This window comes from Aquarana catesbeiana, linkage group LG09 (genome assembly GCF_042186555.1).
Source record: "Aquarana catesbeiana isolate 2022-GZ linkage group LG09, ASM4218655v1, whole genome shotgun sequence".
Taxonomy (NCBI): Eukaryota; Metazoa; Chordata; class Amphibia; order Anura; family Ranidae; genus Aquarana; species Aquarana catesbeiana.
In genome coordinates this window covers 119,759,687-119,775,912 of record NC_133332.1, presented here as the reverse complement: position 1 = coordinate 119,775,912, position 16,226 = coordinate 119,759,687, and the positions used below count along the sequence as shown (strand labels likewise).

General features: G+C 42.0%; 1 protein-coding gene across 3 annotated transcripts in view; it reads right to left on the bottom strand.

Moving 5' to 3' along the window:
• Positions 1 to 16,226, bottom strand: part of LOC141108025 (integrator complex subunit 6-like) — a 182,606-nt gene that overhangs the window by 38,866 nt on the left and 127,514 nt on the right. For all 3 annotated transcript variants that reach the window (XR_012235996.1, XM_073599200.1, XM_073599199.1), the window contains exons 8-9: positions 11,293 to 11,445; positions 3,296 to 3,428 (exon numbers count right to left, since the gene is read on the bottom strand). Coding sequence is in view for 2 of the 3 variants with exons in the window: in XM_073599200.1 (XP_073455301.1) it covers positions 3,296 to 3,428; positions 11,293 to 11,445 (286 nt within the window). In the remaining variant the exon portion in view is untranslated. The remainder of the gene's footprint in view (positions 1 to 3,295; positions 3,429 to 11,292; positions 11,446 to 16,226) is intronic.

Here is a 16,226-nt window from a genome sequence, read left to right as displayed (position 1 = left end):
ATTTAGCTTTTTAAACTGCGACCGCTTAACTGTACAGTGCCTTGAAAAAGTAGTCACACCCCTTGAAATTTTCCATATTTTGTCATGTTACATCCAAAAATGTAAATGTATTTTATTGGGATTTTATGTGATAGACCAAAACAAACTGGCACATAATTGTGAAGTGGAAGGAAAATGATAAATGGTTTCCAATTTTTTTTTACAAATAAATATCTGAAAAGTGTGGCATGCACTTGTATTGAGCCTCCTTGACTCTGATACCCCTAACTAAAATCTAGTGGAACAAATTGCTTTCAGAAGTCACCTAATCAGTAAATAGAGTCCACCTGTGTGTAATTTAATCTCAGTATAAATACAGCTGTTCTGTGAAGCCCTCAGAGGTTTGTTAGAGAACCTTAGTGAAAAAACAGCATCAAGGAGGCCAAGGAACACACCAGACAGGTCAGGGATAAAGTTGTGGAGAAGTTTAAAGCAGGGTTAGGTTCTACAAAAAAATCTCAAGCTTTGAACATCTCACGGAGCATTGTTTAAGCCATCATCCGAAAATGGAAAGAGTATGGCACAACTGAAAACCTACCTAGACATGGCCTTTATGGAAGAGTGACAGGAAGAAAGCCACAAGAAGTACGGTTTGCAGTTTGCGAGAATCCACACTGCAAACATGTGGAAGAAGGTGCTCTGGTCAGATGATACCAAAATTGAACTTTTTTGCCTAAAAGCAAAATGTGTGACAGAAAACTAACACTGCACATCACCCTGAAAACACCATCCCCACCGTAAAACATGGTGGTGGCAGCATCATGTTGTGGAGATGCTTTTCTTCTGCAGGGACAGGGAAGCTGGTCAGAGTTGATGGGAAGATGGATGGAGCCAAATACAGGGCAATCTTAGAAGAAAACCTGTTAGAGTCTGCAAAAGACTTGAGACTGGGGTGGAAGTTCACCCTCCAGCAGGACGACGATCCTAATCATACAGCCAGCGCTACAATGGAATGGTTTTGATCAAAGCATATTCATGCTTTGATTGAAACAGGGCAAGACTTGAAAATTGCTGTTCACAGACCCTCTCCATCCAATCTGACAGAGCTTGAGCTATTTTGCAAGGAAGAATGGGCAAAAATGTCACTCTCTAGATGTGCAAAGCTGGTAGAGACATCCCCAAAAAGACTTGCAGTTGTAATTGCAGTGAAAGGTGGTTCTACAAAGTATTGATTCAGGGGGCTGAATACAAATGCACACCACACTTTTCACATATTTGTAAAAAAATTTGAAAACCAATTATTTTCCTTCCACTTCATAATTATGTGCCACTTTGTGTTGGTCTATCACATAAAATCACAATTAAATACATTTACATTTTTGGCTGTAATATGACAAAATGTGGAAAATTTCAAGGGGTATGAATACTATTTCAAGACACTTTAAACTTCTTATGGTAATGAAAGACATACTCTTGAATTTTAAACACATACTGGCTTATTAAAAAAGTACAAAGAACAATAATCACAAGCAAAGCCCAGTAATTCACAGCAACTATAATGCCATTTACTGTACAAAAATGAAAGTCAGTGGTTTCCATTTCATGTATTTTCCTGCCTAAATTGTAATGTCATTTAGGCTCCGTTCACACCTAGGCATTTTTCTGCTCTAAAAATGCCCAACAAGACAAATCCCATTAATTTCAATAGCCCCTGTTCACATCTGAGCATTCTGTCTCCTGAAGCAAAACGCCCGTCGCTCAAAAAAGTACAAAGATTACAGGCATTTTTCTGCTTTTTACGTTGGTGATCTTTTGACCTGTACAAAATTGTGGCAAAAATCACGTGACTTTCTGCCTGAAAACAATACGCTCAGGTGTGAATGCAGCCTTAAAACAAGCCCAATAACTAAACATAATAAACATAATACAGGCGAACAGCTTTCAATAGTAACATTCTTGAAAAAAAAAAAAAATTCAGTAGCTGCATAGGCTGCAGATAATGAATCAAATATTTGACTTAAAGAAGAACAATGCTGTACAATTCTGATGAAGTGGAAGAAAGCTCCTAGGATGCCCAATGCTTACTACACATATGCCTGTCCTAAGTCAATGATGTTACACACACACGGGACAGACACCACTGTAATTGCTATGGTGTCATCACTGTAAGGCTTCATATACACTAGTAAAGCTAAAAACTGCTTTAGAAACACTGGACAAGAAACACTGGACAAAAAACGCTAATGTTTTAGCATTTTTTTGCTGGTGTTTAGCAGTGTTTAGCCTAGTGTGCAAGCTATGTTTAGTAGCTGCAGCAGTAAGGAGCAGGACACCACCGTCATCCTTAACAGCCAGTGAATAGCTGCTTGTTAAGTTGTGGGCTGGGAAGCTGGCCACTGTGTCCTGCGTCCGGGAATTCCTGCTACAGATGAATGTAGAAAAAAACATTGCCGGCAATACAAAAATGTGAAAAAACAAAAAACGGTGTAGGGGTCCCCCCCCAATTTATATTTAGCTCTGATTTTAAGGAGAACCCCAGGCCTTTTTTTTTTTTTTTTACTTTTTGGTGTGGGGTTCCCCTTCGAATCAATACCAGATATGGATTTTGAGTGGAATCCCGGCACCAAATTTTTTTTAAAAATGGCGCGGGTGTCCCCCAAAATTCATACCAGACACTCATCCAAGCATGCAGCATGGCAGGTTAGAAAAGTGCGTGGGGACAAGGGCCTCTTAACCTACAACCCTGGCTGGTGGTTGTGGGGGTCTGCAGGCAGGAGGCTTATCGGAATATGGAAGGGGGAGGCGGCAGATCCCCCCCCATGGGGTACATAGCCCTACTCATTCACCAAAAAGTGTAAAAAGTACATAAAAATATGTATCCATCATCAATCACGATGCCCGCCGCCACCGCCAGCCCAAAAAAAACAAAACAAAAACTTCCAGTACTGAGAAAGGCTCCCGTCATCTAACAGCTCTAAAATAACTAAAGGGCAAGGCCACTAAGTTGATGTCACTGGGTGGCACCAACCCCTTGTGATGTCACCAACCGAGGGCATGCAGAGAGACATTTTTTTTTTCTACTACTAAACTCTCATGCCAAAAAACGCTGATAAAAGCCTGTGCGTGCATGCACACATAGGATAACATGCATAGGGGGGTTAGGAGGCAGAAAAAAAAAAAAAAAGTGATGCCCAAAACAGCAGCTGTAAAAATGCCCAGTGTACATGAGGCCTAAAGAAGAATACAAGGATGTTCAAGCAATGTAAGAATGGTCACAGAACTTGCTGGAGATTGAGTGGTATTTTCAGTGACTCACCAAGTAAAGGAAGTAAAATGGGATAGTTGTATGGCATTACAAAGAGATTCACACAGGTAAGGGTAGTGCTTGCTTTTAAATACCCAAATGGGTGTCCAATTTCACTGTATTTTCCACTACTGCTCACAAAAACCTGAAAGTAATAAAAATATAGAAAGATCAGTTAGGGTACAGGAAAAAAAAAAAAAAAAAAAGAAGATGCAGAGGAGTTAAAATCTAAACATCTCAACAGAATGTAGTCTGGTACAACACTACCATGTAACACCTCCCACTGAACCAGACGGTACAAAAACCAGCCATAGTGTCACAAGGCAAAGTGTGATAGAGATGCAATTAGTATTCTCTCTGCCTCACTAATAAAACAAGTTTTAAGAGGCAGCAATAGCATACGGCTGACCAAACCATAGCACATTACATGGGGGTTGCTGACACCTGCACTAGAAAATGACATAATAATTTACCTAGTCATCACAAACTTTAATTTCCTTCACTTTTAAAAAATACACTAATTTCATGCACAGGACAGAAATTCAATGAGCAAGCCTTAAAAAAAATAACATCCAAAAATAGTACAAAATCGATGTAATTCAAACACAGAATCAAGATGCTGGCAGTACTTGAATCAGTAGAGATTCACAAAAGGATTGCAGAAATGTGCAATCTGTTATAGTTGGGCATTTTTTTTATCTGCTGTTGGGACTATACTTCTAAGAAGTTGATCTTTCTCCATCTCTGGTCTTGTCATCACAGGTTGAACTCAGATTGTCAGCACATAAGTCTTTTGAAAAAGAAAAATAATATTTTTCTACTCCGTTATAAAACATATCCAATAAAATCTAATTTCTTCATAAAATTAGGCCAAAATGTATCCTGCTACATGTCTTTGATAAAAAACAAAATTCCTTTTTGGGGACACTAGCATAGTTCTCATAGTGATAGGATCTGTAAAGACACTATACTGGTAATGGTGGTGATCTGTGACTTATAGTGTTCACTGTGATAGTGAGGCGGTCAATCTAGTGCTAACTGACAATGGCTGGGCGAGACGCTGACTGACACGGATGCCGCTTATGAGGCTGACACAGTGGTAATACTGTACAATGTACTAGTTGCATTGGCTGTGAAGGGGTTAACATCAAGAGGGAATCAAGAGGTCAATTGTGTTCCTAACAAGTGTAATGTGTGCTACTTTTACTAACAGATTTGTCTGCTAAATTGAAAAAAAGAAAATCCCCCTAATGGGGCTTTAATGCAGCCAGTGGTATATGATAAACAGAATACAAAAGGAGTAGTAATGGCTATTTTGTTTTATTACAGCAAATACTGACAACAAGAGTTGAGACGTGGGCTAAAATCCAAAGATGAACAAAATGGGAAAACAATACCAATAACAAAGGGCAGTGTGCGATAGGGTTACATCATGGGAAGCAGATCCATACAAAGGGGAGACATCGAGGATAAGAAATTGTGAGGAAGAGAGTGGAGGAAGGGAGGTGAGGGAAAGAAAAGAAGGGAGGATAAGTGAGAAACAGGAATGGGATGGAGGGGGAGGAGAAAGAGGGGGGAAAGGCGGGGAGGGAAAGAAAGGGGAAGGTACAAGGGGGCGGGGAAAAAAAAAAAATTACTTGAAATAGGGTGGAGGAAGAACATTGTATGGGTCGACTCCCAAGTCACGTCCATGTTTGTGGTGAGAAAGCTGAGACACAAGCCAGTGAGTGTGGGGGAGGCCACCTGTTCAACACTTCGTGACATATAGACCATCTCTTATCATTGCTCTGTGATTTAATCGATTTTGACACTTAACTATTGCCCCCCTTACTCACCTTCCCACCCTACACGTTTTTTTTGGGGGGCTTTTTGTTTTGCTCACCTTCATTTTTGCTTTACCACCATTCACTTTGTTTGGCCCCATGAGGGGCCTCCCCCACACTCACTGGCTTCCACACACTTACACCTCAGTGTCTCAGCTTTCTCACCACAAACATGGACGTGACTTGGGAGTCGACCCATACAATGTTCTTCCCCCACCCTATTTCAAGTAATTTTTTTTTTCCCCGCCCCCTTGTACCTTCCCCTTTCTTTCCCTCCCCGCCTTTCCCCCCTCCATCCCATTCCTGTTTCTCACTTATCCTCCCTTCTTTTCTTTCCCTCACCTCCCTTCCTCCACTCTCTTCCTCACAATTTCTTATCCTCTATGTCTCCCCTTTGTATGGATTTGCTTCCCATCACGCCCGCTACTTAGTTTTAACCTCTAGAACTCAAACAGCCACATAGATTCTTTTTTTTGTCCTTTTTGCCTTATAAACCCTACTTTGGAATCCGTCACTCAATATACATTGTGATTTTATCGCAGGTGCAGTGTACACACACCCCCCCTTTCTCCCCCTACCTTTTGGGGATATCTAGTGTGTGATTCCTTGCAAGACATGTGTGGGTGACACTCGCTCCCCTTGTGACTGGCCCACCGGCTAAGAGATCGGAGATACAACAAGAGGGAAACTCCCTTATATTATGGCCACCTCTAACCATCGAATACATCGCGACTGGTAAAGATGCACCATATGGAACTGTTTACAGACTCTTTTTCTCTTGGCTTTAAATTGTTTGACACTTGTTTACATTTTTACAGTCTTTCCATATATTTATCCTCTGAAGAAGACCCATTGGGGTCGAAACGCGTCAGATTCTCACACAATCAACATCTCTCTGTTATTATATTACTGTTGCCTATGATGTAACCCTATCACACACTGCCCTTTGTTATTGGTATTGTTTTCCCATTTTGTTCATCTTTGGATTTTAGCCCACGTCTCAACTCTTGTTGTCAGTATTTGCTGTAATAAAACAAAATAGCCATTACTACTCCTTTTGTATTCTGTTTATCATATACCACTGGCTGCATTAAAGCCCCATTAGGGGGATTTTCTGTTTTTCAATGTAATATTCGGGGTGCGCAGCCTCTTTGCCTGTACTCGTAAGAGTGTCTTCTTTTTTTCAGATTTGTCTGCTATTCTCCTTGAAATTAAAGTTGATTTCAGGGAGAAGAAACAGATCCCTGTCTAAGCGCAGAGTTCTGTGTGTTTGTCAACACAGAACTCTGTGCTGTGATTGGCCACAGCCAATTACCAGGTTTCAGCAACATAAGGTACGTCACAGTGCCTGAATGTGCCACCCACTCGCCCTGCAAATATACAGCTATTAGCCTATACATACACTAGTGCCTAGGCGCCCTCACATATGGTAGCGATGTTGATGCAGGAATTTCTCCTGCGGAAACAATGTATTCTGAGAGGGAAACTCCCCCGACAGAATACAATAATTAGTGCTTCCAGCCAATGGCCCATTTTCCAGTATGACCGTTTGACAGAAGCTAGCCATTAGATTGCTGTACACATATTGGCTGAATTGGTTAGGAGCCAAGAGCTCATGCTGCTCTCACTGAGTTTAGAGAGGGGAGAGGGAGAACGCAGAGCTGGATTGAGACCGGGCTCCAGTAAGGGACTGCATTAAGGTAAAAAAACCTTTAGCCTTTATAATCACTTTAAGACATGCAAAGACCAATAAAATGCACTATAAAGCAAACATAACCTACCACTAAATTAATCAAGACTTCATTCTCAACGAGAAGCAAAAAGCATCTATCCACATATTTAAGGAAAAGGGGTCAGAAGAACCAAAAAAGGTAGAGGCGCCTGGTATGCAGGTAACTTCACAAAATTACTGAATTGCAGGTTGATCAATTCATCTCTGGTTGTGGAGTTTCCTTAAAAGGCAAACCTGGGTGAACTATTAATTTTAGTTTCAGACACAAGCTACTCTGTTTACATGTAATTAGTAGCCTGCTCTGAACACATCTGGTTCCTATATTGGTCTGTTGACATTTACAACTAGATTTCAGCTGTAATATGGTAACATTTATCCCATGGAAGCCAAGCTGCTGTCATATAAAGCTTCTCATACAAGAAAGTGATATTTCCTAACAAGCCATATTTCAAAAGAAACACAAGCTTCTATTTAAAGCAGTTTATCCTCATCTCAAAGAATTCCAACTGTTCTGGGAATACAGTCAAAATGCTAGTCTAAAAAAAAAAAAAAAAAACACAAAAAAAAAAAAAACATACAGTTTCCACCAGCAGAGCTTTTTAGATCTCCAAATACAACCTACTAATGATTGTATTCCAGTTTGTGAGACTAGGAGTGCAGCCAATATTCAAAGTACCTGACTGCTGACTGTGCCCACCTCCACCACTGGCACCCATCACCTGTGGAGCAGGACAATGCACAGTTTCAAATGATCAGAAATTTTTCAACACAAATATAACTATTATAGCTGTGCAGACCTTTAAAGCTGAACCATTAAGTCCAGGGGTGAAAGAATAAGGTCAAATACCTACTTTGTCCCCAGTCCAACAGGCTCCCTTGATCCATGTGGTCAGTCCAGCGCCACCTCCTCTCCAAAAAGCTCCAGCCATGGATGCACTCCAGTCCCCTTCACAATGCTAATAGCCTTGCATCGCACCCAATACACAGAGGGGCTGCCCACAGGCTGGAATGTTGTGCAGAAGAGGAGTGCGGCAGGGCAGCAATTAAAGTAATAAAGGCTCTTTGTTATCCTCCTAAACTTAAACATTTAACTCTTGTAGTGGACCCCTGCCCCTGAGCCCTCCAACTTTTTTGTTAAACTCAATCATCCCCTCTGTTTTCTACAACAAAGTCAAATCATTCTGTAGTCCAAGATAAAGGCTAGGAGGACATGGTGAAGAGAACACTTTTTTGTACAATTTATATATGATTTATATAATAACACACATAGGTTGGACTTGATGGACTTGTATCTTTTTTCAACCTCACCTACTATGTAACACTGCATTTCTGACAAGATCATCCGTTTTTTTTTACATGATTTAAGAAGACACTTCTAATGGTATATCTCGGTGAAGCCTCTTGATTACAGGCCCAGTCTGTAGAGTATGCTTTTTCTTTTTTTTTTGTCTATACAGCACAACCCCGTTGTAGGTTTTGTTGGCAACTTTAGAGAACCAGTGCCCATTTAAAGCATAACTAAATATATTGATTTAAAGTGGAACTATTCCCTCCTCTACTTTACAGACAAGGAAGCTGCCATCTTAGCCTCTGTTTTATCTGCAGTTGCCCTGGAGGTGCACATGTGATCAGTTACACCACCAGCCATTTGATGGCTTGACCGTTTAGTTGAGGGCAAACGCAATTAGGACAATTATAAATCAAGGCATGCTGTGAATTACAACAGTTACATTTGCTTGTATTTCCAACCAAACTGTCAAATCATCAAATGGTTGGTTTCATAACTGATCACATATACAGCACCATGGCAACTGCATATCAAACAGGGACTAAGATGGCAGTTTCTATGTCTGTAAACTTAGGTGGTCTGCTTTGAACAGTGGCTAGGAAAAAAAAAAATTACTACTACTGTGTGTGTGTGCAAACTGAATCCAAACAGACTATAAAAAGGAAGTAGAAGGATCCCAACAAACAGCCACACTACCATTAGCAATAAAAGCTAAGGACATCTTTGAATAGCTTTATCCTTACAGGATCCTTCTGTTCTTTGTTTTTTAAAACCTCAGCAGCTAGCATAGAATATGCTATTGGACTACTGAATTACACTGGAAGGGGCATAATACCAACTTTGGCAAAAGAAATATACAAGTTGTGCCTGGAACGCAGAAGCTCCATGGGGACTGATGGAACATTATCAAAACGGGGCTTGCATATTCCACAGGGTGCCTGCACTTAAAAAAAAAAAAAAAAAACATGCATTTCACATTGTGAACGAAATACATCGTCTCTGCCCAGACAAGCATAATGGGCTACCTAACAAAATATATAACATTTATTAGTGGTTTAACCACTTGCCTACCAGGCCAATTCGGACATTTCTTTCCTATATGTAAAAATCATCATTTGTTTACTAGAAAATTACACAGAACCCCCAAACATTATATATGTTTTTTAGCAGAGAGCCTAGAGAATAAAATGGCCATTGTTGCAACTTTTTGTCTCGCATGGTATTTGCGCAGCAATTTTTCAAATGTGTTTATTTTTGGAAGTTTTATGCATTAAAAAAAAAAAAAACAAAAAACGTAAAGTTAGCCCAATTTTTTGCATAATGTGAAAGATGATGTTATGCCAAGTAAATAGATACCTAACATGTCATGCTTTAAAATTGCACACACTCGTGGAATGGTGCCAAACTTTGGTACTTAAAAATCCCCATAGGCAATACTTTAAAAAAGTTTTAGAGATTACATGTTTTGCATTACAGAGGAGGTCTAGTGCTAGGTCTTGCTCTCACTCTAACGTTCGTGGCGATACCTCACATATGTGGTCTGAATATCGTTTACATATGTGGGCATGACTTGCGTATGCATATGCTTCTGTGAGCGGGGACAGGGGCGCTTTACTTTTTTTTTGTTAATTTTACTTTTATTTTTCTAGTTTGACGCTTTCTTTTTACATTTTTTTAAAATCACTTTTATTCCAATTACAAGGATTGTAAACATCCCCTGTAATAGGAATAGTGCGTGACAGGTCCTCTTTACAGTGAAATCTGGGGTCAATAAGTCCCCAGATCTCACTTCTAGGCTAGGAAGCCTGAAATTGCCAATAAATAAATAAATAAATAAATAAAGGAAGATTCTGGCTTCCCAGCCGAGGCGGCGGCATTTCTTTCAAATGCAGAGGCTGGGCGTGACGTCATAACATGATGCCCGGCCTCCGGATGATCATAGAGACTCCGGGGACCATCTGGCCTGCCGGAAATCTCTATGGTCAACGTCTGCCGCCGGTCAGTTCCATCTCCAATTTGCCGAAGGTAGGAGCGAGCCAGGAGAAGCACCAAAGAGGTGGTGGTGGTGGGGGGGTCCCCTCCCGCGGCCTTTAAAAACTATCAAGTGGCTGAATAGCCGCTATGATTGGTGGTATGGTGCAGGGAATCGCCAGCTGAAAAAAGAAGATATCTGAATGATGTCTGTAACTACAGGCATCATTCCGATATCACTGCTCAAAGCCAACAACGTCATATGACGGACGGGAAGCGGTTAAGTAATGAATCCATGGCTTGCTATGAAATTTAGAAAAGTTATCACATATTGGAAGGGTTGTCTTCCAGCATGCACACACATCTAGGCTTCCGACAATGACAAAGTCCTGATGTAAGTACAGTCCATGTGGCTTTTGCACTGTATTTATGCGTTTTCAAATATCTGTATAATTCCTTTTTCCCCCTCACAGTTTACTATTTGACACACAAGCTTTCTTATAGAACATTTCGCCCCAAACGTTTCTGCTGACTTTTTCATAATTGAATGGAAGGGTTGATGCCAACCCATTGACTATTATGCAGTGTTGAACGGCAGATGATCCCTTGGACAGATATATTTTGGACTTTATAGAGCTGGTAATCCAAATTTTCTTTAGCAGCAGCTCACTAAACGTGTTGTGTCTTAGTTTGTTTCCCCAAAGTGCGGCTTCGCATTTTACTATGTTTATAGCATTCACTTCCTGAGTCATAGCCAAAAACAACCAATCTAACCAAGTAAAAACTGCCATATCTAAAATTCATCTTTGTAGAAGCCAATCAGCCGTCTGTGAAAGTAGTTGCTTTGCATTCATACCTTATGGGATAAATGATTCAGCTAAAAGAATAGGTATGACAAGTATCTATTGAATTTCAAACCAAGTAGCCAGAATATTGCCCAGCTTTCTAATTAAATGTCTACTTCTGTTGTTTCTTACTTTCTGAAGTACGCGCTAATATATATGATGTACAAAGGATTTTAGAAAACTGGAATTAAAAAACTGCTAACAGTCATTTTTGGTTCATCCAAAACAAAATGTTAGTTAAGTAACCAAATCATAAACCACACTTTTAATACACAGAATTTCCTAGGACAAAATTGGTTATTTATCATCATACATTCACTTATTCCATCTCTGAGAAATAAGGTACAGACCTGCCAGCAGGTGTGAGGAGACTTCCGTTCCAAGATATACTGAGTTAAAGGAGATGGCTCTAGCTCATACTTATCAAAAGGTAACTTATCAATGACCATGGGCTCACAGTCAACACAGGAGAACCTCACCACAGGATGAGCCGTGCGAGGAGGCTGCAAGAGAAAAAAAAAACACTAAATGCAGATGACCATTCAAACATAAAATATATGTAACTGAAATAACTAATAATCTAATAACAGATAAACCTACATATGGTCTGTCCTTTACACTGTGGGTCATTAGTTCCACTTCCTGTGCCTAGTGTGACTGTTAAATTCCCACAAGTACAGCATTCAAACGTTATTTTATATTGCAAACAATATGATTTATTTACTTACCTGTAAAATCCCTTTCATTTTACAGCACAGGACACGTGATCTTTATCTTAACCAGAGGTAATATGCAGATACCTTCAGGTTTTTGTAAGCTGGCAAAAAAAAAAAAGCTGCAGGGACCCTCCCTATACAACCCTACTCAATCCCTGCAAACTGCAGATTTGTAGCAAGCAAAATGGAGATTGTAAATAACAGCGGGGAAGAGTCGGTGTCCTGTAGAGAAGAATGGGGATGGCAGTTCACGGAGTCACACAACCCCCCCTGCACTGCAAAAAAGCACTGGGATATAATTACAGTCCCCATCATATCATAGTGACCCTTGCAGTTATTGCCCCCCCCCCCCCAATCACAGTGACCCTTGAAGTCATTGCCCCCCAATCACAGTCCTCCTTGCACTCATGGCCCCCCTCTATAGTCCTCTCTGCAGTCAGTCCGTCTCCCCCCCAAATCACAGTCCTCCTTGCCACTTGAATCTCTGCCATAGTCTGCACTGTCCGCTGGACACTGACAGGGCTGGGGACAACTGAGTCTTTAGCAAGGAATCATCCAGGTATCCCCCAATGCGAATCCCCTAAGAAAAGAGCTGAGCTAGGACTAGGTTAAACACCCTGGTGAAAACCCAGAGGGCCATGGACAGGCCAAAGGACAACTAATTGGTAATGTTGACTGCCCACAGGAAAATAAAGATAGCGCTGATGAGTAGGAAGATGGGAAAGTTCTAGTAAGCATCCTGAATGTCCACTGAAGCTGGATAATCTAGTGGAAGGAGGGAGGCAATGACTGAAGGAGGATGAATCCAAAACTCCAGTTCGTAACCCCTGGAAATTACTCTCTCAAACCAAACACCTAAGAGTTCCTGGGATCAGAAGGCAAAAAAGGCTTGCAGATGTTTCCCCACTTATGAGCGGGGGCGCCCTCTCACTGGCAAGAGGGAGGGCTTGGAGCCAGAATTGGCTGGTTTACAGGACCACATGCTTCAATGAAAGTGTGATCCAAACTTAAAGGATTTTTTTTTGAGAAAAAAATAAATGCAGATATTTTTTCAGGAAAAATATGTGCATTTATTATCATATTTCCTCAGGAGCCTGCAAAGCATTGTCCCAGTGACCAGTGGATCAGGGGTGCAATGTCAGTATCCTGGAGACAAGCCCTGCAGCTTTCAGCCGACGCCTCCAATATGGGCTGACTGTTTACAAGCTGCAGGGCTTGTGAATGAACCACAACAGCGTTCATCAGCGCCCTTCCAGTTAATTGAAAACTACAAGCCATCAGCTGCAATGGCTGACAGTTCTTTCACATATCGCTGTGAATAAATGCATGACACGGTTGTGTGAGCAGATCCCCGGACACCTGCACCATCATAAAATTGTAATAAACCGGTGCGTGAAGAAGAACCGCTGTGGAAGGGGGGGAATTGGGGTGCAGGTCTGGAGCATGTTACACCCAAATTATGGGTGTAACATGCTCTGAAAGGTGAACTTATCCTTTAACTCCTTCCCGCCCACGCTATAGCCGAATGACCGCTACAGCGTGGGCTTACTTTGCCGGGAAGGCATCTATTGATGTCCTCCCGTGATTGCGCTGCCCGCAGGTGAGGCGAGGGCAGCGCAATCACAGGGAGACATCAATATTGTGTGGGTGGCGCACTCTGTAATCGCCGAGTCCTTTGGACTCAGCTGATCACAGATCAGGGTAAAGGGACAATCACAGCAGCCCTTTACGACGTGAGGAAGGAAGAGAGACAATAACTGGCTTGTGTTAAAGGGATATCGGCACCGATCATCAGAGTCCGGATTATCAGTGCAGTCCCAAAATTGCTGTTAATCAGTGCCCACCAGTGCCTCCTATCAGTGCCCACCAGTGCCTCCTATCAGTGCCCACCAGTGCCTCCTATCAGTGCCCACCAGTGCCCATCAGTGCCCACCAGTGCCTATCAGTGCCCACCAGTGCCTATCAGTGCCCACCAGTGCCTATCAGTGCACACCAGTGCCACCTATCCATGCAGCCTCATCAGTGCCCACCCGTGCAACCTCATCAGTGCCCACCCGTGCAACCTCATCAGTGCCCACCCGTGCAACCTCATCAGTGCCCACCCGTGCAACCTCATCAGTGCCCACCCGTGCAACCTCATCAGTGCCCACCCGTGCAACGTCATCAGTGCCCACCCGTGCAACCTCATCAGTGCCCACCCGTGCAACCTCATCAGTGCCCACCCGTGCAACCTCATCAGTGCCCAATATCAGTGAAGGAGAAAAATTACCTGTTCGCAAAATTTTACAACAAACTATGAAAATGTTTTTTGTTTTTTTTTCAAAATTTTCGCTCTTTCTTTTGTTTAGCAAAAAATAATAAACCCAGTGGTGATTAAATACCACCAAAAGAAAGCTCTATTTGTGTGAAAAAAGATTATACAAAATTTAATTTGGGTACAGTGTTGCATGGCAGTACAATTGTGGGGTGAAAGTGCCCAGTAGGCAAGTGGTTAAGCTGGCCATACACTGCTTGTGTTCTTTTGCATTCGAACCACAGGCTGAAGGTAAAAAAATGGACTCCACATCCACTCAGCGGCTGGAGCTGACTGAGGAAATTATTCCAACATGTCCCTTCAACAGAGGTTGATCATATGAATGACTTCTGTGGAGCGGGGGAAGGCCACACACTGACTGAAACTGAGGTGGTCCCTGGTGTACTGGCCAAATTACAATCAGTGTATGGCCAGCTTTAGACTAGGAGGCTGAATGTACTTATATAGGGAGGGACCAAACAGTAGCCCTCCCTCAAAGGGCTAACACTCAAGGAGTATGCACGGGAATTCTACCAACCTGCATTGGGGCCAAAGAAGCCTTCACAAAGGCACAGAGGGTTGGTTCATCCTGGAAATCCGGTTAAGCGCATCTGCCAAGTAGATCACCAGTTGCGCAAGGCCACAGGTAAAAGCTTCCTTTGGTGGTGAGCAGAGAGATCTAACATAAGGCTAGGGTCTCTTTGAAAAAGAATGAATAAAGGCAGAGACCTGGCCTTCAAGAGTGTTTAAGGTCAAGTTCAGGTCAAGAACTATTTTTATGTAGGCCAGAATGCGAGGCACAGAATAATCATTGGGATTGAAGTGCCTGTTTTCACACATGGATACTATAATTGATCTTCCTGGAAGAGGCTTTTCTTGCTTTTAGCCAGGTAGGAATCACAAACTGAAAAACCCTTCTATCCTTTAAGACCTGGGTTTCAACAGCCACGCTGTTAAAGCCAGAAAAGCAGAATGGAATAAAGGGCCTTGAGATAGCAGATCTGGCCTCCTGGGAAGAGGCCAGAGGTTTGTCTGCTGGAGGTCTGAGTATGTCTGTTTACCAGGTTCTTCTGGGTCAGTTTAGTGCAATAAAAATCAGTTTTTCTCTTGTTCCATTTTCTTGAGCAGACATGGCAGAGTTCGCACTAGATGGAAGCCTTAAAGTGGCCTGACCTGAGACCAGGGGATTATCAAGGCATCTGAGGCTAGAGCTAGAGGATCCCTGGTCCTGGCAATAAACTGAGGAAGTTTGTTGTTTAATCTAGAGGCTAGGATGTCTTACATCAATCCCCCAACTTTTGACATATCAGACTGAAGGCATCTGGATGAAGGCCCCCCCCTTGATCTAGGCAGTGGTGGCTGAAGTAATCCCCTTTCCAGTTGTCTACTCCTGAAATGTGAACCACAGAAATCACTGGACAGCAAGATTTGTCCTTGAGATTATCTGGTTTTCTTCCTTCAAGGCAGACAGACTCCTTGTGCCCCCTTGACTGTTGATGTAGGTCACACCCATGGCATTGTCTGACTGCACCCAGATTGGGTGTTCTTTCAGAATGGGGGGTCTAATGCTGCAGAGTCAAAAGGGACTGTTCTGAGCTGCAAGATGTTGATGGTGAGCTTGAGTTCCCCCAGCAACCATATTCCCTGGACTGTTAAAGAATGGAACACTCCTCTGCAACTTCAATCTTTTGTGATAACTTTCCAGAGATAGGGAAGGAAGAAGTTTCCCATTGTTAAGGCTCGGGTGATGATCCACCAAGACAGGGAATTCCTTGCTTGGCTAGACAGGAATATGGGTAAAATTGAGAGAAAATGCCTGCTTTCCCAGGTCGTCAAAATATTTAGCTGGAGAGCAGTTGAATGGAATTGCCTCAAATGAAGCTAGAATTAGAACTCTCAGAGAATATCATGATAGGATGAGCTCTTAAAGAAAAAAAAAAAAACAACTTTCTTCTCTGGGAGAAAGACTTTTGCTTGGGATGTGTCCAGGACCAGACCCAAGTATTCCAAGCGTAGGGAAGGCTGGAGAACAGAAATGAAGCTGCTGCACCCCCAAAGCAATCTGATTACATATATGCAAAATCTCTGTAAAAAGGTGAAAGGGTGTGCTGCTCCTTTAAGATTCCAGCAATACTATTGACATTACTATCCAAATAATTACAAATCATATACTAAATGACATAACCAAATACTGTGAAATAAAACATATGATGTGCAGAAAAATGTGATACAGTCCCAAATAATGAAGGGACTTCTCAAACGAGACCACTGATAT